Source organism: Saccoglossus kowalevskii, chromosome 16 (genome assembly GCF_978046115.1).
Source record: "Saccoglossus kowalevskii chromosome 16, keSacKowa6.1, whole genome shotgun sequence".
Classification (NCBI taxonomy): domain Eukaryota; kingdom Metazoa; phylum Hemichordata; class Enteropneusta; family Harrimaniidae; genus Saccoglossus; species Saccoglossus kowalevskii.
The window spans coordinates 24,141,876-24,167,986 of NC_140656.1; the positions used below are offsets into that span (position 1 = coordinate 24,141,876).

Consider the following 26,111-nt stretch of genomic DNA (forward strand, 5'->3'; position numbering starts at 1 on the left):
CGTGGCTAAATTTTGTCTTGAACGAGTGAATCCCTTTACTACCACAACGTGACTTTTTTTGCCGAGAGAGACGCATGCGCTGATTACAGCAATTGTATGCGCATGCGTACAATATATATTTCTAGAACCTGCAAGGTCATATGCACCAGCTGTTTTCATTTACAGCGAAACGAAAAAAAATCAGGAGACGATGAGCATTAATGCGATTGACGACTGTATAGATGATTGGAATAATTTGCAGAAAGAATACGCTGTGTTAGAAGTGAGTTATTATTTTTTTCGTTGCTGGCATTTACTCAATTCGTTTGGGTACGGCTGACACATTTTTTTTTTTGGCAACCGTCCGTAATCGGTAGATTGTCATTTTTATGACGAGTTCACCCACGCTTGGTTTTGTATGACAGACAAATACGGTGATTCAACTCGCATTTGGACGTGGGCGACGTGCAACCAGTGAATATAGTTGTGAGTGTTGGTCTATTTACTAACTCATTATGTAACTTTACATATCAGAATCAGACACGACACGCAATTCGATGATATTCAGCTGTTTTACAGAACACCATTGATTAATAAAGTTAATATTATAATGATAGTTATAAGTTTAAGTTTTAATTTAGAACAGTTTTAAAACGATTGCTTGAAATTATATCCAACACCTGGAAAATAATTAAGTGTTTACTGATGCTTGCACTCCAGTTCTCAGCTGCAAAGGCTTGGACAATACTATGAAGCACCATTAATGGAGTTTATCTAGGATTTAATTTAAAGGGAAAGTCAAAGCTAAAATTCACCATTGTGGACCAAGTGCAAGCTTTACTTATGGCTTAACATGTTTTTATCCTTGTTAAACAAAGTCTACTGTTACTATTATTATTATATATCAGAGTTCAGCTCAAAGGTTTATTGGAGCAAAACTTAAAGGCCCAATTCACTTGCCCTGGGCAACTGTGAATTGGAGGTGTGGCTATGCTAATGAGTGTTGTTAATCACTTGCATAGCCTCTGACACATCCTGTTTCAGTGGTCCAACATCACGTGACTTTGATTGACAGTAGTTAATTATTCAAAATTAGTAGCGCGTCTCTTTCCCCGGTTCGTGTTTTTGACATTTATCCGCCAAAATCTCAGCTCGTACACTATTTATTGTCATAAATACTACACACAGTCACTGCTGTGATATTCATAGTCACATGCATCTACTTTGGCACGATATAATCGACCTGTAAGTTTGAGAAATATGCGCTGTTTACTACAGAGTGACAAAAAAGGAAATAATCCCTATTGTTTAGGAGCGTATTTATAGTATACCTGTGCCTTTAAGCCGGCTCAAACCGAATGCATTTACCCGGTACATGTATAGCCATATTTCCTGCTCAAGCTGTTGGAATTCCAATCAAATGAGATTCTGAATTTACATACTAGAAAATAGAATCTTTTGATTGCATCCATTTTGAAAATAACTCATTTATTTACTAGTAGGGGACAAATCAAAATCAAAGTAGTTGGGAAGGAAATTAAGTAAATTTATTGGATGTATTCTATGCACAAAATACAATATCAGTATCTTAAAAGATAAATGTTTTGGAACATTTTCCTCAGTTGCCCAACATCAGTTAGCATACTCTTGAGACTTAATATCAATCCTTAGGTAATCAGAACTGTGAATTATCCAAAATCACTTTTGTACCAAGTTTCATTGGAATTTGATGAGCGGTACTCAAGATATCCATTGAACACCTGGTTAATTGATGCAAATTAGCTAATTAGTAAAGCACAAAATTCAACCCCAAACTGAACATGTATGTAGCTTATCACAGTATCCCACTCATGCACCGAGTTTTGTTTAAATCTGATGAGTGGTCGAGATATTGGTGGAAAATATGCAAATTTAATAGGTAAATAATATCACAGAATGAAACCAGAAACTAATCAGGTCTGCACATTATCCTAGACCATTTATGTATAAAGTTTCATTAAATTCTTTTAGGTAAAAGTGGCTATAATATGCAAATTAGGTATGGCTTTCAACCAAAAACTAATCATATCTATTTGCATACCAGGTATATCATTCCAGAGCATTTATATACCCAGTTTCATTGAAATCTGATAATTGGTACTTGAGATACCATTGGAACAGAAAAACAGAGATACATGCATGCACGCATGCATATGATATAGAAGCACTAAACGCAAAAACTCCCATTGCGTGCTTCGCACACTGAGAGTAAGAAATACACTGGGGTCTAACAACAAGCTTTGTTCAAATAACCACCATCCCAGGGACTTTGAAATAACATATCATTATCAGTTTGATCCACTAGTTAAATATTTTTAGCAGGATGAGTTGAAATAAATTATTAATCTCATCCAACAACAAGGGTTTCAGTTTGCCATACAAAGGGTTCAACAAACTTTTCTCTTTACAATAAAGCTATTTTTAAAAGAAGAACCTGGATACTTGATAATGTTAATGGTTTATTCACTGTTCATAATTTCTCAAAATTGTGTACCAACCCTCAAAAATCAATTCAATTCTGGTACGGTCACTCAATATATGTGTGGAAGAACTATGATTCTGTCACAATGCTAAACAGGAAATTTTTCACACAAATTGTTGCGTTCTTTGTAAGCAAGTTTTAATTTTTACCAGAGCTGAAAGTTAATTTCAAACACTGGTTTATTAACCAATTGGAGTTGTTGATAATTTTATATTTAACTTATTGTACTATAAAGAAATGTTCTAGCGTATATTATGGAATATATTTTGACACTTCATACACAATACAGTATGTTGAGTCAGATGTGAATGTAAACAAATTAAATTTTTCCAATGGCAACATGTTGCCAGGTTTAATTATAAATTATCTTTTTGTTTTTACCACAGGATGATTTCAATACATATCGAAAACAACTGGATCATCTCTATGTACTGCAAGAAAAAAGTCAAAAAATCATCAAACATCAGAAAAGACGATATCAGCTTATTTTAGAAACTTTCAAAAAGTATGTATTTCCACAGTATTTGTTTGAATATTTGTGGGTATCCTGTTAAAGTGCCTGAACTTGTAATTTTACTGGGGTAGTACCGGTACATGTTTTTTATAGTGATTTTGCCCAATATAAATGATTAACTTTGACGACAGTGTTTTAGCAATCTATTTCTGTGTTTGTCAACCCTGTTTAAATATAGAGCATATTTTACTTAGATTTCAATAAAGAATGACAGAGTGTTATATTAATGTTAGTGTTACTGTCAACGTGAGAATAATCTGCTCTGCAATGTTGCAATTTACATTGCTGTTTCGCTAATAATATTGCTATACATATAGCAGCATTGCTTATCAATCATACTAAACAAAATATTGACATCATTAACTATCTCAGTGACATCATCAACTATCTCAGTTACATCATCAACTATCTCAGTGACATCATCAACTATCTCAGTGAAATCATTCATCTATCTCAGTGAAATCATCAACTAGCTCAATTACATCATCAACTATCTCAGTGACATCATAAACTATCTCAGTGACATCATAAACTATCTCAGTGAAATCATTCATCTATCTCAGTGAAATCATCAACTATCTCAATTACATCATCAACTATCTCAGTGACATCATAAACTATCTCAGTGAAATCATTCAACTAGCTCAGTTACATCATCAACTATCAGTGAAATCATTCGACTATCTCAGTTACATCATCAACTACATGTATCTCAGTGACATCATCAACTATTTCAGTGAAATCATTCAACTATCTCAGTTACATCATCAACTATCTCAGTTACATCATCAGCTAGCTCAGTGACATCATCAACTTGCTCAGTTACCTTAAAAACATGCTTAATTTTGCAATGTTTGTAATTTCAGAAATGAGAATAATTTATCATTGAGTGAGCAGGATGCGGTCAAAGACATTAAAGAAAAGATTGCACAGAGACAAGATAATTTCAAACAAATGGGAGATAACCTGCCAAGACCCAGTGGGTAAGGTTACTGTAAAAAATATATTTGAAGCATCAGGGCAGTTATCCAGCATACATACATATTGTGTAGAGAAGAAGTATTTTACACATTCCAGAAACCACATCAGTTTGAAGACAATCCACTAAATATCAGAGACCACAACATTTTAGTTTGCAACCTATGGCCACATAACATGTAAAATTTTTATTTATTCTTAAAATCCCACTTCTAATTAGCTAACAAGCTGACTCAACTTGATTTTGTGAAATTTCATTTTGTAGATCCCTACAAAATCAGTCCTATTTGATCTTGCATGATGTTAGCAGCATTACCATAATTGCTCTATTAGTAGCACATGATTGTCAAAATAAGTAATATTTTAATGATTTGGTATATAGCCAATGCAATTTTTGGTTTACATCGGGTTTACATGCACTTCTATTGGAAATGCACTTTTACTGGTAATAGTCTAGAGCAAATATGGTACTTTATTAGGTTTAGTAAATATTAATCTAGTCTAAACTATTATGGTATGCATAATCCAATTTAACTAAGAACTTGAACTATGGAAACTCATCTGCCTAAGTGATTGAAATTATGCAGGTCATATTTGACAAACTATATGGGCACCAAAGATTCAAAGGTAAACATACATTTTTAGCCCTGCTAATTTTGTTAACCACCTTTTTGAAAGCCTCTCAAATTTAAAATCATTAGAACACTATAATTATTGTATGTATCAGGTCTTATAATTGCTTATTTATTGTATATTAATTTTCCAAGTTTTATTCTACTCTGTAGAAAACTACTGACGTGTGTGCTTGGACCAATCAGTGTTAGTTTACTTAAGAAGTCGGAAAGGTATGTCATACTGGTAATACTTTTTGGCTACAAGTGTATCTGTTATCATGTGTTTTTATAATAATAACAGGTGGAATTGGTAAACACTGTTTTATACAAGTTTAATTTACTTTAATTTGTTTTGAATCTTTTTGAAACTGATAAAGTAATCTTTCCCATGGACAACTGTTGAAATCAGAAAAGATCACAACATTTTGTAACAGAGAACTATTAACTAGACACAATGATTTGTATGAAATGATTGATGGCATACTGTGAAAAGCTTTAATTTTGTGAGAATAATTTTCATGACTCATTGAAGATCGCAAAATTGTCAGTGACTTATTGTGCAGAATATTGTCTTCAGAAATTCCATAAAATCTGGAAACACAAAAATTTGAATTAATTTTCGTTGGAAGTATTTTACAGTAAACTGAATGGTTTACAGAATTGCACTCACTTTAATAAAACCTACATCCAACAAAGGTGTTCACATTGTTTTTTTCAGGTTCAAATATAAAGATGAGTATGAAAAGTTCAAGTTCATCTGCATAATAATTACATTGCTATTCTCTTTTGTAAACCTGTTTATATTAGAGACCAGGTAAGTTGATGCCTAAGTATGCTTGAATAAAGCATACCGTGATATATATACTTTATTTGCCCTTTTTCAAGTACATCTAAAAAAATTGCATTTATTTATAATAGAGCAAATACACAACTGCTTGTTGGAAATTACGCAACTGAATATTACTGTTTTTATGAGTGTCTCCATATCGTAAATTGTTGTAAGGGACACAGTTCATAACAGTGATCTGTGGTAGGGTCATCCATCAAGAGATTTTCAGAAATTTGCTATATATTTTACAAACATAGAGATTTGTATTCTATTGTTAGATTTTTAGATGCCATATTTCATTTTATGCTGTTATGGTACTACTGTACAGTCACATTGAGGGAACACATACTTATGCATAATGGGTCCAGGTAAGTTATGTTCTTTTTACACTTGAAATGTGCATTCTCACTCATAATAAACACTGTGCAAAACAAAACAAAGCATATAAAATCTTATTTTCCTAAAAACAAATAGCTATTTTCCATAATTGAATACATGTATCTATGAATAGTTAAAAAAATAGATTGGATGTCCTGTGCGAGTCTGGAGACGTCATGTTATCAATACTGCCTACAATGTATGTTTTGTTCTAATTTCACACACTTCATAGAAATTCACTGTGCAAGGCATCAACCAAAAATCAAAATCTCTGCTTACTTATTTATTTGGAAGAATGGCGTGGCTTGTGGATGTAAAGCTTACCGACCACTGCTGTTTTCATGCACATAAAATATCACAGTAAACCTTGTCTTAATTAATTCTATAGCTGTCTGTCACTTGTTTGGGTTAACTCGTAATTTGCTTGCAATATGAATTTGCTAACTGCTATCAATTTTTAATACTGTTATCATATGTATATTTGACAGGATCAAAGGCTGGTGGGTGTTCCATCATTATATATCATGTGTATTATCTGGAATATTACTTATCTGGCCTGATGGACATGTGTATCATTTATTTAGAAGACAGTTCATGGCTTTTTCACTCTACCTTAGTATGTATTATCTTTATTCTTATTTCGGATGAAAAACCTAGCCATTTTATATGACTTAGATATACTGGTCAGATATACTGATGAAAAACCTAGCCATTTTATATGACTTAGATATACTGGTCAGATATACTGATGAAAAACCTAGCCATTTTATATGACTTAGATATACTGGTCAGATATACTGATGAAAAACCTAGCCATTTTATATGACTTAGATATACTGGTCAGATATACTGATGAAAAACCTAGCCATTTTATATGACTTAGATATACTGGTCAGATATACTGATGAAAAACCTAGCCATTTTATATGACTTAGATATACTGGTCAGATATACTGATGAAAAACCTAGCCATTTTATATGACTTAGATATACTGGTCAGATATACTGATGAAAAACCTAGCCATTTTATATGACTTAGATATACTGGTCAGATATACTGATGAAAAACCTAGCCATTTTATATGACTTAGATATACTGGTCAGATATACTGATGAAAAACCTAGCCATTTTATATGACTTAGATATACTGGTCAGATATACTGATGAAAAACCTAGCCATTTTATATGACTTAGATATACTGGTCAGATATACTGATGAAAAACCTAGCCATTTTATATGACTTAGATATACTGGTCAGATATACTGATGAAAAACCTAGCCATTTTATATGACTTAGATATACTGGTCAGATATACTGATGAAAAACCTAGCCATTTTATATGACTTAGATATACTGGTCAGATATACTGATGAAAAACCTAGCCATTTTATATGACTTAGATATACTGGTCAGATATACTGATGAAAAACCTAGCCATTTTATATGACTTAGATATACTGGTCAGATATACTGATGAAAAACCTAGCCATTTTATATGACTTAGATATACTGGTCAGATATACTGATGAAAAACCTAGCCATTTTATATGACTTAGATATACTGGTCAGATATACTGATGAAAAACCTAGCCATTTTATATGACTTAGATATACTGGTCAGATATACTGATGAAAAACCTAGCCATTTTATATGACTTAGATATACTGGTCAGATATACTGATGAAAAACCTAGCCATTTTATATGACTTAGATATACTGGTCAGATATACTGATGAAAAACCTAGCCATTTTATATGACTTAGATATACTGGTCAGATATACTGATGAAAAACCTAGCCATTTTATATGACTTAGATATACTGGTCAGATATACTGATGAAAAACCTAGCCATTTTATATGACTTAGATATACTGGTCAGATATACTGATGAAAAACCTAGCCATTTTATATGACTTAGATATACTGGTCAGATATACTGATGAAAAACCTAGCCATTTTATATGACTTAGATATACTGGTCAGATATACTGATGAAAAACCTAGCCATTTTATATGACTTAGATATACTGGTCAGATATACTGATGAAAAACCTAGCCATTTTATATGACTTAGATATACTGGTCAGATATACTGATGAAAAACCTAGCCATTTTATATGACTTAGATATACTGGTCAGATATACTGATGAAAAACCTAGCCATTTTATATGACTTAGATATACTGGTCAGATATACTGATGAAAAACCTAGCCATTTTATATGACTTAGATATACTGGTCAGATATACTGATGACAAACCTAGCCATTTTATATGACTTAGATATACTGGTCAGATATACTGATGACAAACCTAGCCATTTTATATGACTTAGATATACTGGTCAGATATACTGATGACAAACCTAGCCATTTTATATGACTTAGATATACTGGTCAGATATACTGATGACAAACCTAGCCATTTTATATGACTTAGATATACTGGTCAGATATACTGATGAAAAACCTAGCCATTTTATATGACTTAGATATACTGGTCAGATATACTGATGAAAAACCTAGCCATTTTATATGACTTAGATATACTGGTCAGATATACTGATGAAAAACCTAGCCATTTTATATGACTTAGATATACTGGTCAGATATACTGATGAAAAACCTAGCCATTTTATATGACTTAGATATACTGGTCAGATATACTGATGACAAACCTAGCCATTTTATATGACTTAGATATACTGGTCAGATATACTGATGACAAACCTAGCCATTTTATATGACTTAGATATACTGGTCAGATATACTGATGACAAACCTAGCCATTTTATATGACTTAGATATACTGGTCAGATATACTGATGAAAAACCTAGCCATTTTATATGACTTAGATATACTGGTCAGATATACTGATGAAAAACCTAGCCATTTTATATGACTTAGATATACTGGTCAGATATACTGATGAAAAACCTAGCCATTTTATATGACTTAGATATACTGGTCAGATATACTGATGAAAAACCTAGCCATTTTATATGACTTAGATATACTGGTCAGATATACTGATGAAAAACCTAGCCATTTTATATGACTTAGATATACTGGTCAGATATACTGATGAAAAACCTAGCCATTTTATATGACTTAGATATACTGGTCAGATATACTGATGAAAAACCTAGCCATTTTATATGACTTAGATATACTGGTCAGATATACTGATGAAAAACCTAGCCATTTTATATGACTTAGATATACTGGTCAGATATACTGATGAAAAACCTAGCCATTTTATATGACTTAGATATACTGGTCAGATATACTGATGAAAAACCTAGCCATTTTATATGACTTAGATATACTGGTCAGATATACTGATGAAAAACCTAGCCATTTTATATGACTTAGATATACTGGTCAGATATACTGATGAAAAACCTAGCCATTTTATATGACTTAGATATACTGGTCAGATATACTGATGAAAAACCTAGCCATTTTATATGACTTAGATATACTGGTCAGATATACTGATGAAAAACCTAGCCATTTTATATGACTTAGATATACTGGTCAGATATACTGATGAAAAACCTAGCCATTTTATATGACTTAGATATACTGGTCAGATATACTGATGAAAAACCTAGCCATTTTATATGACTTAGATATACTGGTCAGATATACTGATGAAAAACCTAGCCATTTTATATGACTTAGATATACTGGTCAGATATACTGATGAAAAACCTAGCCATTTTATATGACTTAGATATACTGGTCAGATATACTGATGAAAAACCTAGCCATTTTATATGACTTAGATATACTGGTCAGATATACTGATGAAGAAAAAATCAATTTAGAAGCTGAAGGTTTGTTTATTGCCAAAACTTATAGATTTTGAGATGCCGAGAATTGTAATGTATATTGTTTTCAGGTTTTGTCCAAGTTTTGCAATATTATTATCAGAGAGGTTGTCTCTACAGACTTAGAGCACTTGGTGAGAAAGGCAATATGGACATAACAAGTGGTAAGTTGTACGCATTGTAAAGTGCTAAGTCTCTTGTACTTCCCAAAACTTGTTTAATAAACTGGATAATAATAAGAATAGTAGTGTATATCAGTTGTGCTTCTTCACACAGAAATATCTTGATCAGAGAAATTATAGCAAACCCTTCACAGTCTTACAATGCATTGCTCCTGGAGCTGCTGTAATTGCTTAAGATAGTGACACAAATTGGCATCAAATTTTACATTAAACTTGTCAAAGATCAGTGAAAATAAATTCCATTATTAACGTGTTCCCCCCATGATCCACCCCTACAAAATTCAGTGGAACAGGTTGAATGACAACAGCCACAAATTATAATCTGACATTATACTAGTGTAAGTTAGAAGTGATCTACATCTCTGAAAGACAAAAACTTAAAATTGAGCAAGCTTTACAAACGCAACTGTAAAAACACAATACATGTACTCGGTTCCCTTGAAATTTATACTTATTTGTCACCGAGTGGTCAAAAAAATAACCTAAACGCCCTGAGTTGGTCAGATAAGGAGATGTGCTTAAGGCACCATTACCCCATACATCTCTGATCAAATTAAAATCTAGTCCATATTTTCTGATAAAACAGCGACATTGGTAGTATGTCACCTTATAACCCATTGAAGTCTGAAGGTTTTGATAACTGATATATACTTTGTATTATTATTTTCTAGAGGGTTTTCAAACCTGGATGTGGAGAGGGTTGACTTTCCTGATTCCATTCTTATTTCTAGGACATGTAAGTATTTAGTGCTTGTTACAAGCATTACTGAATGCATACCATATTACAAGAATGCATGATATTGTTTTTGATCCAATTCTCATAAATATTATAACATCTTTCTGTAGAACAATCATTTCACACTCTATGTTGGCACTACGATGAAATAGGGTACACCAAGGTACAAATAGAATTTGCTAAATATGTGCAACGATTGCTAATTAATATGCACATATTTTGAAATTTAATCTCATGGTTTTTGTTTACTGAAATCGTGGAAACGGCTCCTTACAGACCAACATTTGTATTTTGTATAACCATTAATCTCAAAGTTACAGAATAAACAAACTTCCTTTTTCTCAGTTCTTTCAGTTATACAATGCTTACACGTTATATAGACTATCGTACCATGAAGATTGCTTTGAATGGCAGGTATGTAGCACTGACTTTGAATAAAAACTGTGTTCATATAATGTGGTTACGAATGTTGTATACGAGATGGACAAACTTCCCTTTCTGTGAACAAAAAAACAAACTAACCAGCAGTATTGCAATATACATGTAGCTCACTGTTTTGAAAAATAATTATAGCAATATTGATTATAGCTTACAATTACAAACTTACGTTTGAACTATCGATGTTGATAATGTTTGCAAAACAGTGAGTCATATTGCAATACTGCTGGTTGGGTTGCTTTTTTGATCACAGTAATATTGTCCTTTCAGAATCAGTCTTGGACAGTGATTATTGTGACAGTAGGCATACAAATTTTGTGTAATTTCCAATTTTCATCAAAATGTGCTCATTTTGCTATGCATGATGGTGCCAATATTGAACCAACAACAGCTGCAACCACTGTTCTTTAAAAATACATGTACTATCAATAATGTAAAAGTAATCATGATAGTTTAATTTCAAAACACTGCATTGCACATCCTCTTTAGTTTTACTAGTCCTCTATGAAAAGGAAATATATGGAATTGTTTTTGTTATTAGTGTTTACCTCATTATTACAAAAACAGAATTCAAACCATAATAAGTGCAAACATGATCGGATCGATCAGTGTATGTATTTCAATGAAAGTTCACTAATATATTTGTATGGATACTGTGTCTATGTTTCATATCTGTCTGCTAGTAAACAAAGAACATTCAACTACCCTAAAAAGGGAAATTTACGTATTTGTCACTTGTTACATCAGGCACAAAAAACTGATCATGAAAACTGCTATCTTCCCATCAGTTTCCCTGCGACCATTGCAAGATATTTTGGTTGTTATCAAAAGTATTTTACAAGGGATGTTTGAAATTAAATAGCCCGCTTGTGATCGCAATAATTCATGTGTTTGAAGTATAGAATGCCCCTATGAAGCAAATATTAACCATTTTAGTAATATTTAATGCAATTCCTTTGCCCAAAATCTGATTGAAAATTTTCTTTTCACAGGTTCCTGCCTCAGGATTTGTGTTTCTCCTTCTCTTTCTTGGAAACTTCATCACAACACTACTTGTAATTCAGCACAAAATTTCTAAAACCATTAACCAGCAATCCAATAAAAAACTTTGATTGTGTAATTGTTGGTTGAGGCAACATGCAAGCACTTTCTACACAATTTTTAGGTGAAAAAATATTTCCAGAGAAAATGGTATATTTTTTATGGGTGTGGTAATATTGCATCCTCACTCTATTTTGGGGAAATAATAACTTTGTATGTAGATATGGGTCTGAAGTTGTACTTGTTTTATTATCATGTGTTTTTACTTCCATGCAAACTGTAACTGTAATGTAAGACTTGCTCAGACTTTTCCTGCTTGTATTCATTGCTACTATGTACAATGTATCTGTGGTTGACTTTGAATTAATAAAACAAAGACAATACATCCAGTTATTACATTCACCAAGAATTCTGTATTTTTCCTATCTAACTAAATTCCACTGTGAGCCAAAATGGCCCATCTATAATGAAATGTAATTTTACTTTCTAAAATTCAAATTGATTTGTCAAATATTGGTTCCCACAAGTTCAAATCATAAAGGATTGTGGGTAATTTATAGTGCTGCATAGACTATATCGCAAACTTGCACTTGTGTGTAGAGCATACTGGGAATAATACACAATAGTTAACGTAACTCCAACAGTATCCATTCCTACAACAGTATGGATACATAATGCCCAAAAAGACTTTGGGTATTTTGTATGGAATTTATTTTCACTGATTTTTGAAAAGTTTAATGTAAAATATAGGAAAAAAGGTATATTCGCTGGATTTTATTTTTTCAGTGAAAATTAATTCCAAGCAAGTATTCTGAAGTAAGCACTAATATTTATCTCTAAATATTAATTTGAAAACCACGCCGAGAACTTTTGAGGTAATGGTTACCCAAATCTATGACATCGTCATTTGACCATGGACCTTTAAAACTGGTAACATGTCATCTCAATCACATTAATTGTGAAATGATGCAATAAAACAATGGTTACCTTAATCTATGACATCATTTGATCGCGGACCTTTAAAACTGGTAACATGTCATCTCAATCACATTAATTGTGAAATGATGCAATAAAACAATGGTTACCTTAATCTATGACATCATTTGATCGCGGACCTTTAAAACTGGTAACATGTCATCTCAATCACATTAATTGTGAAATGATGCAGTAAAACAATGGTTACCTTAATCTATGACATCATTTAATCGCGGACCTTTAAAACTGGTAACATGTCATCTCAATTGCAGTAAAACAATGGTTACCCCAATCTACGACATCATTTGACCGTGAACCGTTAAAACTGGTAACATGTCATCTCAATCACATCAATTGCAAAATAATGCAGTAACACAATGCCTGATGACCCCATTTTATGCTATCTTTCGTGGCTCTCATCTGGCGCTTAGTTATTGAGACCATATTTAATAGATATAGCCATGGACAATTGCATTTCTATCAAAATTACAAGCCAAAGGGTATATATTTTGTATATCAATGCGTTTTCAGCAAAATTCAAAGTGGCTCCAAACAACAATGGCCATTTCCAAAATGTCCCAAATTTATAATAGCCTACACAATGGAGCCATATCTCATACATGTTTGTTTATAGTATGGATATTGCCTCGGTAGACAAAACTGACAAAACAAGTAATTTTTTTAGTATGTGGATTTTTGAAGTTACTTTTTACATTTTTCACAAGAAGTGACTCTATAAATACTATTAAATTGCGATACTTATTTGTTTGCGATTCCACGAAAATGTTTACTTTTAAAAGTGTGATTTTCAACACGCAGTGTGATGTTTACTGTTTGAAGGGACCGTAAGTATCCAAATGATGCAACAATAGATGTATCAAATATTTTCAATTGCAAAGACTAATGTATTAGATGTAACAGTGTTCTCCCAAATAATTTAAACCAGTGTAGTGGTAAAAATTTACATACTAATTTACATACGTTAATTACATAAAAACAAATTATGAGTGACGATTAACATTTATTCACTTGCATACCACTACGGTACATGCAAGATTTCAGTTTTCAACAATTATCAATTTGATTCAAAAAGTCAGTGGAAATACATACACAGTGTGGCGGTACAACATAGCACTGTGGCAGTCCCGCCATGCTGTTTGTATCCTGGGGAAACACTGGATGTAGATAACTGCCTTATTTTATTTACATGACGAATGAATATAAATTTTTTTTAACAAATAACTCGTAAGTTGACTGTATATTGTATTTAAGGTAGCGAGACTATTATTTGTGTTGAAAATTACGATTTTCACATTTATTTATTAATTGATGAAATGCACTATAAACTTTCATGTGATAAAGTCAACATAACATAGAATGTCATGTAAGTTAGTTAAAATGTAGATTTTCTGAAGGGAAGCAAGGCAGCCTCAGTAGTGTTTTCCAAAATCAACAACACAGGTTTAATCTGTGTGCCTATAAGTTTCAAATATAAACTCAAGACAAAGCAATGTTAGGATGTGTTATCAGTAGCTATCTGACACACAATTAGTGTTTCCAAACATTTGAGTGGTTTTTCTCCGCCCCTATTTGTTTCACAGATTAGTCATTTGCATATGAATGTGTCAGACACAAGGTCACACAGCCACTGAAAAAAAATCATTGATTTTGGTGTTTTCATATGCCGAATTTATCCAATTATAGATATCCCATTCCTTTATTTTTTTGGTTTCCAATAGCCTTACACATTTGGATGTCCCTACACATGTTAAAACAGACCTTGATGGGAAAACAAATTGATTGTGCCGATAAACAAGCTTGAAAATCTTTGCTGTTCCTTCATAGACGTTTTCTAGGAGTTTATGTTTTTCAAAATACAAGGTCTTTAACAAAAAATAACGTATACTTATTGTCGTCGGATTAACACCAAATTTTCACAGCTTTAAGGTGACAGTGAGAGGAACTTGAATGTGTCCAGACAAACTATTTCATCGATTATTTACCAACGAGTTGTAGTTTGAGTTGGGGGCAATGCGACTAAAACAGTAATTGAAATTCAGCACACTATTTTTTAAAACGCGTTGCTTGAATAAAACTGACCAGACACATTCAATTTACCAGACTATTGAACAACTAGGAAAAGTGAAAAAAATACTTCTGATCGCCAGCATAAATGCGCAATTATTTTTTTTACCGAAAAAGTAATTTTTCACCTTTGGTTGAGTAACGCGTCGTAGAATGTAGATACGGGCATGCAAAATACACTTGTAAAAACCTTGAAGTCTAGCGATTCTAAAAATATTTACTTTCCTGGGTCTATTTGTAGTCATTTAGTCACAATTAGAGAATGAAAACAAGTATGCAAATAATAGTCCCGCTACCTTAAAGTGCTGGTGTTTCTTTCCAGTCATTATTTTGTAATTAGAGCCCACAAATAAATACAAACATGGTGACACATTATGCTGAACCAATTTTTGTCTAGTGAATGTAAAAGGCACAGGATGTTACATGTAGTAACTCTGTAGGCTAAATGACTGCATCTTGTTTTTTAGTCCTCGTTCGGATGCACTCCGAAAACGGGGCATCAGGACCTTTATTTCAGACATGCCTGGACCGATTACATCAAACTTCACACATACATCAATTTGTTTTACGATCTGATTCAAGATAGCCGACTGGCGTCTATTTTTGTGCTGAAAAAGCTTTTTTGGCATTCCAGAACTGAATTTTGGCTGTGTACAGATTATTTTATTTTGTTCAAACTTGGGACCTTTATGCCCGTCATTGCTGTTTTCAGGATTGGATTTAAAATGGCCAACTTGCGGCCATTTTGTTTTAATTAATGCAGTTCTAGTGCCATATTTCTGACATGCTTTGACTGATTATGTTCCAATTTTATATATTTATTATGCATCATGTCCTAGATATACAGGTGTATTGGTTTAACAATCCTATTCTAAATGCCCTGACTGGTGGCCATTTTGTTTTAATTAATGCTGATCCAGTGCAATATCTCTGAATATGAACATGAACATTTAACGTATCGGTAGCATATCTGTAGTTATTTGGTCAACAACAACAATAGGAACTAGCTAATATTAGATCGGAGACAAATACTTATAAACTGCTAAATTTTATGCTTGTTGGTCAAATAGGATGAGGTTTCGTTTTGGTAGCAGTAGAGACTGATACAAACAAGTCCTATAACTGTTTGGTAGGGTCTTTCATTCTGCCTGTGTTTAATCAATTTAACAATCCCACAAAGCATTGCTTTAAAGAGGATGCGATGTAATATTGAATATGCACAAGTTGCAAATATTCAATGTTCCAAATTTACATGTACGAACAAAACGCATAGAAATAAATTTAAAATAACATTTATTGTAAAGTCTCTGTACAATATAAAAGTTAAACAAAAAATAGCTTGGTTTCAAAAGAAGTTTATAATTATAATAGTAACTGGAAATGTACGTTCATGTGGTACTATCTATTGCCTCTGGGATGAGAAAATTGTCCATATACACACAACTGCTGTCATGGCAACACCACTCCTATAATTATAAAGAAATAGATATTGTGTTAATATGAGAAACTTGACCTGAGATATGCTGTATTTCTTCTATTACATCTGCATATGTCTAACCCCTGGGTTTGAACTTTAATTATGGTCGGGGAAGGGGGAGGGGCAAAGATGGATACATACAGGTACTTTGGTTCAACACCATCCTGGTGATGCCAGCGGCCAAGATTCAATTATCAACAGAAATGACCTCGCATGCTAGACCGGGTTTGGTTGACACTGGAATAGCCATATTGTTTCAGACACCAAAATGGCATACCAGTTAAGTTGCTGATTGGTTTGCTATACGTGTCTCAAAATTGAGAAGTGATTTATATGTTCCAACCTAAACGAAGATGTCAGACTTCTTATCTAATCTAGTGAATTGCCATACATGTATCGCGAAAAGACAAAAATGAAAATTATCCCCAAAAAGTGTGTAGTCATAAAAATGATTTGATCAAACCAGTTCTAATCATGTAACAATCTTGAAACTTGCATAGGAAACCAGTCAGTGAAAGTAAATTGCTATTTGACAGAGAAATAGCTGCATAGCCCTGTCATCGACATGTAGTGGGTTACATAAACGGTATAGCTTAGTACTTACCATAGAACAAGTCTTACTCTGGGTGAATGCTTTAATACATTATACTTGACAACTCTGAAAGACTTATGCTTGTGAAAAGCTTTCAAAATGTCCTTGGAACTGAAATAGAAAAGGTATTGTACAGTGAATCAAGCCATTTAATATATCAGATACAACAACAACAACAAATACTTTAATTTCTGCATGAAGAGATGATTCAGTGAATATACCTTTTTCTTATATTTTACATTCAACTCCTCAAAATAAATTCCATACAAAAAACTCAAAATGCCTTTTCAGTGAAAATTAATTCTAGCTAAAACAAAGTATTTGCTCTATTATTAGTGCATGCATTCATGTAATTTACAGAGGTGTTTCTTCATAAAAATAGGTAATATTTTAATGATTCAATATATTAATTCATATGTGCTTCTAATATAGCCAATACAGTTAGCATAATTTACACCATTTTCTGACACTATCACATAACATTCTACTGTTACATTATTGAAATTCTTACCCTCTGTGAGTGGCCACAGCCAATATGGCATGTTTCTTATCCAATAACTTTACATCTACAGATCCATACGCACCAAACACATTAGCTAACTACAATAAACCAAAGCAAGAGTACAAATTAGTATACTTCACTGGTCGCCTGTAGCACAACATTGGTAGATCCTTGTTCAAATCTTTTTTCACCACCACACTTTTTTTCTTGTACTCTTCAATATCTCTGGAAATTAACCCTAATTTTGGAGCCAACAGACAAAACGAGTCGATTTTCAGTTTTCAGTCAAAAAATTTGGCTCTTTGTGTCCCAATTTTCTGAAGAAAAGTGCAGACTATAAACGAGACTATTTTGTGAATTTGTGATGAAAAGAAGGAACTGGTGGTGAAAAGGTTAACTTAAAATCATATATAGCGATATTAGTGAAGTGAAAACCTAGTGACAAATGTTATGGATCTTTCAACGGTCATCTTTAGCACAGCATAGTGGTTGTTACAACAGATTCATTATCAATATACTTTTGTTCAAATTATCACCCGAACTGAACACCAAAAGATTGTTCCCAAGCACGAGTGAGTTTACCACAGACTCAAAGGGGAAGTAAAATCGGCTGTTCCCTGGGTGATCCATTCACTAATAGATGCGACTATGGGGGTAACATGATTAAGGTTCACAGGTAGTTGTATTCAACCAGGCCTGTTTGATGCCAGGATAGCACATTCAAGTGTCATAATGCTATTTTGATTGGATTATGATCATACAGCGGTCACATGGAACATGATTTGTGTGTGAAATTAACCCTCTGCACTAGCACATCCCAACAAATTCCTTTTTGGGATCTGTCTCCTGGCAAAGCAAATATTTAAACAAGCAGCCTGTCGGCTGAGATAGCTCTGCTGTTAGCAATGCACATTACAATTAAAGAACTGAAAATATTATTAGAAAATGAACAATATGTATAATATCAAAGCAATCAGACTTTCCGTTTTCAACAAGAATTCGAAAATATCACTTTTCACCAAAAATGACAAAAATATTCATAAAAATTAGATAATTGATGATATCATCCTGATATTAACAAATCTGAGAGAGGTCTACATGTAGTACCTATACATGTTATATCAAAGCTATTGGACTTGCGGTTTTTAACAAGAAGTTGAAAATATCACTTTTTACCAACAATATTCACCAAAATTAGAGAATTAAAGATATTACAAAATGAACAAATCTGAGAGAGGTCCACATGTAGTACCTATATATGTAATATCAAAGCAATTGGACAAGAAGTCGAAAATATCACTTTTTACCAAAAATTACAAAAATATTCACCAAAATTTAAAAAATTGAAGATATCTGCCCCAAGGTACATACACACCAAGTATCAAAGCATTCAGGCTTGTAGTTTTCAAGAAGAAGTCGAAAAAGTAAAAAGTTGGCACAGACGATGATAGACACCGACAGACAATCGCTCATATGATAAGCTAAAAAGTTCCCACCTTAGTCATAGTTACATATATGCATTTCATCATCATGAATATTCATTGATAAGTGATTGATAAGCGATTCAGTGATAAAACACTAGAATAGTAACAGATAGATTTATGACTGTTGTGCCATTGACATAAAATTAGTAAATTTCAAGAGTAGCTTTAGTGAAATTTTGATCTTGAATCGTTAATATTTTAGCGACTTATTTTATGTGCATACAGTATATTATGAGATTTTGACCAGTTGTAAACTTCACGGAAGTGTAACAGTATAGACAAGTAAAGTCTCACTTTACCTGTGTATTACAAGCCAGTATGTTGGAATCTTTTAATTCTATATATAACCACTCTGGTCTTACAGATCTTGGGTCTGGGCCATTCAAATTCTGAAATTAAAAAAAGTTTAATCCATTGATTATCATACTCTAGGAATTTGTACATGTACATGCAGTTGCTAACCTAAGAAGTAAAGCATAGAAATATAATACACAGCAATGTGAATACTAGCCCTACTACTGTAAAATCTGTATTAGAAGCTGTGGCTTCTATTAAAATGGTACAATACAGCAGAGGGGATGCAGCTTCTATTAGAGCATCTACACATATGAGAAATGAATTTTTGGTTCTCAATTCTTCAAAAAGAATGGGTGCGAATTATATTAGAGATGCGGCTTCTAATGCAGATTTTATGGTAGGTTGTATTATTTACATTCGGTTGCTGTCCACTCAAACACTGACAAATATGCAATGTGCAATTAGAAAATGAACAATATGCATAGTATCAATGCAATGGGAATTGCTGTTTTCAACAAGAATTCAAAAATATCATTTTTCACCATAAATGATTGTGATTTTTAACAAGAAGTTGAAAATATCACTTTTTACCAAAAATGACAAAATTATTCATCAAAATTAGAGAATTAAAGATATCATTACAAAATGAACAAATCCGAGAGAGGTCCACATGTAGTACCTGTACATGTAATATCAAAGCAATTGGACTTGCGGTTTTTAACAAGAAGGTGAAAATATCACTTTTTACCAAAAATGACAAAAATATTCACCAAAATTAGAGAATTGAAGATATGATCATGAAATGAACAAATCTGAGAGAGGTCTACCCAAGGTACATATACACCAAGTATCAAAGCATTCAGGCTTGTAGTTTTCAAGAAGAAGTCAAAAAAGTAAAACATTGACACAGACGCTGACGACTGACAATCACTCATCTGATAAGCTCCGCTAGACAAAGTCGACAGCGGAGCTAACAAAACCCACTCACCAGACAGTGTATTGTGGCTCTGGATAAATTGATACAGTTCTTAAACTGTTTGAATGTGTGAAGATACGCAACAAATCCCTGTGGTTGAATCTCTCTCAATCTGAAAAATATTGTAACCAAAATAATTCACCAGACTTTCGATGTATCATACAAGCTCTATGAGTTATAGTAAGTTATAAATGTTCCAGAGCAAAAATCATACTGCATAGATCTATGCTAAAATATGCCAAAATGTCACATTTGAGGTCACTGATTTTATTTTTGCTGGATCTCAGGTAGATATATATTTGTAAGAGTATTAAATACAGTCAGTTTATGTATATACCCGTAAATGTGGAAATGTTGTAATGAGATGTTGCTTACTGTAACTGTTTCATGGTAAATATATGTACCATCCGTAGAAATACTACCGGGTAGGAATGAAAAGAAAGAGTATCGGTAAATGAAGTTAATCAGCATATCAATTTCAAGACATAATAATGTACTATGCAGACCTTGTTTAACATTAGTCACCTGTGGACCTTCCCACCCAAAATGACTGAATCTCCGCCTGTGACTTGGCGTTATCAAGTCTGAAATGCACTCACCACACATAATTCCATTATAGTATACTTCAGGGTGGGAAGTAAGGAAAGAAGGAAGTAAATGACTGAGAAAAAAAGGGAGGGAGTTAGAGAGGTGTACTTATGACCCATTTTGTTGGGAACGAATACTAAAACCTGACTGGTATTTCAAAATATTTAAGAAGATTTTGATATTTGAGACAAAGTTTTGAAAAGGTTGTATAAAAATTATTCAAATAATAAAGAAAACAGTTTACGATGGAAGGACAAAAACAATGGGATTATGTTCGCCTATATACTTTTTCCTCAATTCATGATGGCTGAATAAAAACACAGGAAAAATGTGCAGTATTTATTCTCACCATATCCTGCAAGGAATGAGTCATATCCAGCTTCATGTGGGTGTCCTTGATGTGCTGCCAATACCGGTAAAAAAATATATAATATATCATTTTTTGTTGTTGTTTTTATGTATTATTTTTTGAAGGAATGCATCCTACCAAAACACAGCAATTAACATCATGCATTCATGCCAAGTTACTCATAATGATTATATACATCAAAGGAGACACTGATTAAGGCAGTTATGACATGTAAATTTGTTCTTTAGAGGCTTTCAGCAGTCTATGTGTTAATCCTGAAAATCCATATTGAACATTACAGCCTTGAGTTTTACTGAATTTAATAACAGAATGCATCTAAGTGGTCAAATCTGAACAGAAAATGGAAAATTACAAATTAAATAGTTTTTTTCTCATCTATGGCCTCTGTATCACTTATAAATAGTAGATCATAATGCATTGTGGGACTGTTTGTGCTCAATCAAACAATTTTATTTTTCATGTGCACTGAATGCAAACTTTCCCACAATGCACTATGATTTTCTATACATACACATATCTGTATGCTCTCATCAAGCAGACATACAAAGTTTGTGAACAATGAACTTATTAATTTCCTATACATGTACAGCTAAGCGACCAGGAATTTCAAATACCCTATGTTGAATACAACATAAGATTTTTTTAGGTGATATTAGATATATATTGTATATATATTAATTATAAAATACTCATTTTAAAATAATACATGGAACATCTGCAAACAATTGAATTAATATGTACTGTGGGTACAACTTATCATAAAGTGATTTCCCTTAATCTGATAACTGAAAACTTTTATTGACCCTGGTCCAAAATCTCAGAGTACACAAGCGCAACCAAACTATGTCTCATACATGCTATAGAAACTGCATTCATAAATCTGAGTAAACCTTATGTACCTTTAGTAACAACTTGACTTCTTTGTTAATTCAGGACCTGGGTTTGTTTCAGTATCACCACTATAATTCCCATCAAAATGTAGCCCTGACACCCCTATACAGTAAATGGTAATGATACGACCCATCTGTCACTGGTTCAGATCAAGGTCATGACCAAGTCATGACATCACTAAAAACCCTAGCATTACAATCTAAGCTAATTATTTATTCTGAGCAAAAAGCAAAATCGTCCATTGTCTCTATTTAAAGGCATGAGTTCCATCATTCTCTATACAATAAATGTACATGTACATGTATATATATATATAATTCCATAACTCACCATAATGCTTGTTATTAACAATTTCCATCGTTGGTGAATGTAACACAATATATCTCCCATCATGACTGAAAAAAAAATAACATTTACAAAATAATTAACAACACACTGATCACTTTAAAACTTAATGCTAGCAGAATTGCAACACTTAAACTTACAATACAAATTCTGTCACAATGGGCAAAGGATTTGACCCCCACCCATTTCATTTGAGTCTCTACCCTTTGATCCTTTTTTTCTTGATGACCACTCCAGGCCTCATTTGGTTCAGCAGAACAGCTTTTGCCCAGATGTAATTTGGCTTATCTGTGGAATAACTTTTTTTTATTCTTCTTCTATGAGTAGCAGGTTTTTTGTTCACTTCTTTTGTTGTGTTTTTCACTCTTAAATAAGATTGGCATCCAGTGTTCTCACCAGGTTTTTTACTATCATAAGACAAATTGTCTCACAAAGATGTTAGAAAATACAACTGACAATTCATAAATAATTCATAATAAATATTTGAGTACACTCTCTACTATAAGAGAAGCAAAATACGTCATGTCTGAATCTCCATGTTCCTCATGGATGGGTAATTGTCGCATACTTTCTAAACTGATAGAGCATGTGTGCCCCCATGTATATATTTTCTGGTGAGAAAACTGTCAGCAGCTATGGTCTATTAGAAATTAAGTTGTGTAGTGTGTTTTGAACACGCAAGGAAAAAGAACACTGTTGTATTTACAATGACATGGGTTCATAGGGTGAACATGTTCAAGTGATACAGGACTCAATAAAATACCAAAACATTGTTTTTTTCTCGCCTACATATGTTGTTTTGCAGTTTTAGGAATTTTGTTTAGAAACAAAATACTTTTCACCACTTGGGTACATGGATGTAAAGCCTAAACAGTTTAGGCCTAGTCGTTTATCTCGCTATAGAACAGATAGTACAGTAGTAGTACCAATCCTGGTACTGTAAAATGACCAAATTTTCACTGGATTTAAATTTCGATGATTTACCATTTCAGGCATATTCAGTGGGTTTTAAATTTTCCAGTCAGCGAAATAAGCAAAATTAAAACCCAGTGAATAATTAACACTTTTACAGTATATCAAAGGGTACAAATTATTTAACAAAGATCTTACCTGTCTAGTGAGAAATACAGATCCTCTAGACAAGTGTCATTAAAAAATGGACAATCTTTAAGTTTCTAAAAAACAAACAAACAAACAAATCTTTAACCTATTTTTATTCAATTTTGGACCAAATGGACATAATATTTCATTGTCTAATCACCTTCATCAATTAAGAACAAAAATAGGCACCATTCAGCCATCTTGAATCGAATCATGAATGGACGTAAGTGTGATGTTTTAATTTAATCGATCCAGGCATGCACACACAGACAGAGGTCAATCAATGCATGGACTAATTTGCTTTATCATGCGGTGGCCATTGCTTATTAATTTGCATTCCAAGCCTCACGTTTGGGTTCCCTGCAGCAATATGCTAAGTATAATTCACTGTTAATAAGTGAGGCTTCAAAAGAGCTAATTATGTGACCAAAAGTAAGTTTAAGGAGTTAAATGAGTTTACGTCTGGAAGCAAAATATATCTTTCAAGAATACAAGGCAGCACAGAGAAAATAAATTTTAATGTATTCCTTACCTTTCTTAGTTCATTTGCAATAAATTTGGTATCAAAAACAGTTGGTAAAATCAAGTTTAATTCTTTTTTGAACTCAGTGTAGGAATCTATCATAAATGAGAACAATAAAAGGTTGATAATAAAGAAATAATGGCATACATGTGCTGAAGACCCCACTGATAATGCATAGAAAAAAGAAACTTGTCAATTACTAATTTTGATTTTGCATGAGAATTCCACAAAAGACAAAAACATATTATAAGTATTTTGTTATGGAGCCAAATTCACCGTTCTAGAAATATAAAGAACAGGTTAAACCACTTTCTTCTCAGGTCCAGTACCAATATTGTATGTTTTTGATTTTTTTCAACCAGAGTTTGTATCCCTGAAATGCAATAAAATTACAGGATGTTCCAGGACATTTTTACCAGTTTTCCAGGAGTATTCTATCACAACTTTAATAAATTTCCATTTTTGTTTTTTTTGTCAATATGAGGATTATCATGGCATGTAATGAGATCTTTTTATGCTGATCGTCTAAATGATCCATTTCTTTACAATTCAATGGTGTTTCAATAGACAACAATAACAGCTTTTATTGCTGATTTTCTAGAACTTTTAGAACTCATTTTTTGGTAGCGGTCAACACTATAAACATGACTATGATCTGTAACTTTTGTAGCAGTGAAGAATGAAAATGTGAATCAATTTTAGTAAAATGAGTGAATCTGTGAAGTCTAATAAAAGTGAATGTCAAATACTCCCAGGGAATGATTGTCATCCCTTTAAACAGCGGCAAGGTAAATACTGAATTTGATTTCCATTCTCACCTGGTAACTCTCTATAAAACTGTTGATATATAAACAGCAGATCTAGCAGCATATTATGACCAATAATAGGCTGAAAAAGAAAAAAACATAACTAGAGATAATCATTGCATGATTATTTCAATTGTATGGATACAGTTAACACTTGGAACGCTAAAATGAACTACATACTTTGTTGATAAGAGTTTATCGTATGATGATAAGAATGATTGTCTGTCATCGTCTGTGTCACTTTTTACTTTTTTGACTTCTTTAAAACTACAAGCCTGATTGAATTGATACTCGTACTTGGTGTATATGTACCTTGGGTGGATCTCTCTTAGATTTGTTCATTTCATGATAATATCTTTAATTTTCTAATTTTGGTGGATATTTTTGTCGTTTTCGATAAAAAGTGAAATGTTTGACTTCTTTTTAAAAACTGCAGGTCTGATTGCTTTGATTCTTTAAGCAACTGTTGATAGATGATGTGTGTGGACTGTTTGAAAGCATACACTTATTTTGTACCTTTTTAGTTTCAATTAAAGTTCCAATTACTTTTGAAAATCCTAAAAGTTTATCCAGTATCCTGAAAGCAAAATCATAATTATTATAAATACATATCACCAAATGATAAATTGGGAAGCATAGTTCAAACTTTAACCTTTTCACCACCAGACTTTCTGGCCCAAATTTTCCTGCATTTCTTTCTTATAAGCTTCAATATTTCTAGAAATGAACCTTAATTTTGAAGCCAACAGCGTTCATTCTCATTTTCAGTTTTAACTCAAAAAATTTGGCTATTTTTGCCCCAATCTTCTGAAGAAAAGTGCAGACTATAAACAGAACTATTTTGTGAATTTGTGATGAAAAGAGGGAACTGGTGGTGAAAAGGTTATAATCAATCATAATTATGGCGGGTTGCATATATTTACTACTATATTACTGCCTTGTATAGTATATATTGTAGATATAATGATGAGTGGGTTTTAATAATCAGCCATATTAAAGTTGTACCGTATTGTTGGCAAAATTTTGTTTGAAGCCTTTAACATGCAAAG

The 26,111-nt window shown here is 32.7% G+C and overlaps 2 protein-coding genes across 2 annotated transcripts in view; one reads left to right on the forward strand and one right to left on the reverse strand.

Moving 5' to 3' along the window:
- Positions 1 to 3: 3 nt before the first annotated feature.
- LOC100372932 (transmembrane protein 120A-like) lies at positions 4 to 12,448 on the forward strand. The gene is made up of 11 exons (XM_078011632.2): positions 4 to 262; positions 2,887 to 3,005; positions 3,881 to 3,997; positions 4,778 to 4,837; positions 5,325 to 5,420; positions 5,714 to 5,803; positions 6,302 to 6,429; positions 9,725 to 9,817; positions 10,507 to 10,571; positions 10,917 to 10,985; positions 12,002 to 12,448. The coding sequence occupies exons 1-11, from the start codon at positions 191 to 193 to the stop codon at positions 12,119 to 12,121; spliced, it is 1,029 nt and encodes a 342-aa protein (XP_077867758.1). The 5' UTR covers positions 4 to 190; the 3' UTR covers positions 12,122 to 12,448.
- A 3,938-nt stretch (positions 12,449 to 16,386) lies between these two features.
- The window catches only part of LOC102801417 (poly(A)-specific ribonuclease PNLDC1-like), an 87,329-nt gene continuing 77,604 nt past the window's right edge, over positions 16,387 to 26,111 (reverse strand). Inside the window, exons 10-21 of the mRNA XM_085490944.1 lie at positions 25,579 to 25,639; positions 25,075 to 25,144; positions 24,266 to 24,351; positions 23,743 to 23,807; positions 22,618 to 22,682; positions 21,376 to 21,429; positions 20,814 to 20,856; positions 20,451 to 20,550; positions 19,465 to 19,554; positions 17,691 to 17,779; positions 17,192 to 17,290; positions 16,387 to 16,576 (exon numbers count right to left, since the gene is read on the reverse strand). Of these exons, the coding sequence (XP_085347070.1) occupies positions 16,513 to 16,576; positions 17,192 to 17,290; positions 17,691 to 17,779; positions 19,465 to 19,554; positions 20,451 to 20,550; positions 20,814 to 20,856; positions 21,376 to 21,429; positions 22,618 to 22,682; positions 23,743 to 23,807; positions 24,266 to 24,351; positions 25,075 to 25,144; positions 25,579 to 25,639 (886 nt within the window). The 3' untranslated portion in view covers positions 16,387 to 16,512. The remainder of the gene's footprint in view (positions 16,577 to 17,191; positions 17,291 to 17,690; positions 17,780 to 19,464; positions 19,555 to 20,450; positions 20,551 to 20,813; positions 20,857 to 21,375; positions 21,430 to 22,617; positions 22,683 to 23,742; positions 23,808 to 24,265; positions 24,352 to 25,074; positions 25,145 to 25,578; positions 25,640 to 26,111) is intronic.

What these genes read in the sequence shown, in the direction of transcription:
- LOC100372932 (XM_078011632.2), top strand. Translation starts at nt 191, where the DNA reads ATGAGCATTAATGCGATTGACGACTGTATAGATGATTGGAATAATTTG. An exon ending in CTGTTTATATTAGAGACCAG is followed by an intron (nt 5,421 to 5,713) that starts GTAAGTTGATGC and finishes TTCTATTGTTAG; the next exon opens with ATTTTTAGATGCCATATTTC. An exon ending in CATTCTTATTTCTAGGACAT is followed by an intron (nt 10,572 to 10,916) that starts GTAAGTATTTAG and finishes CCTTTTTCTCAG; the next exon opens with TTCTTTCAGTTATACAATGC.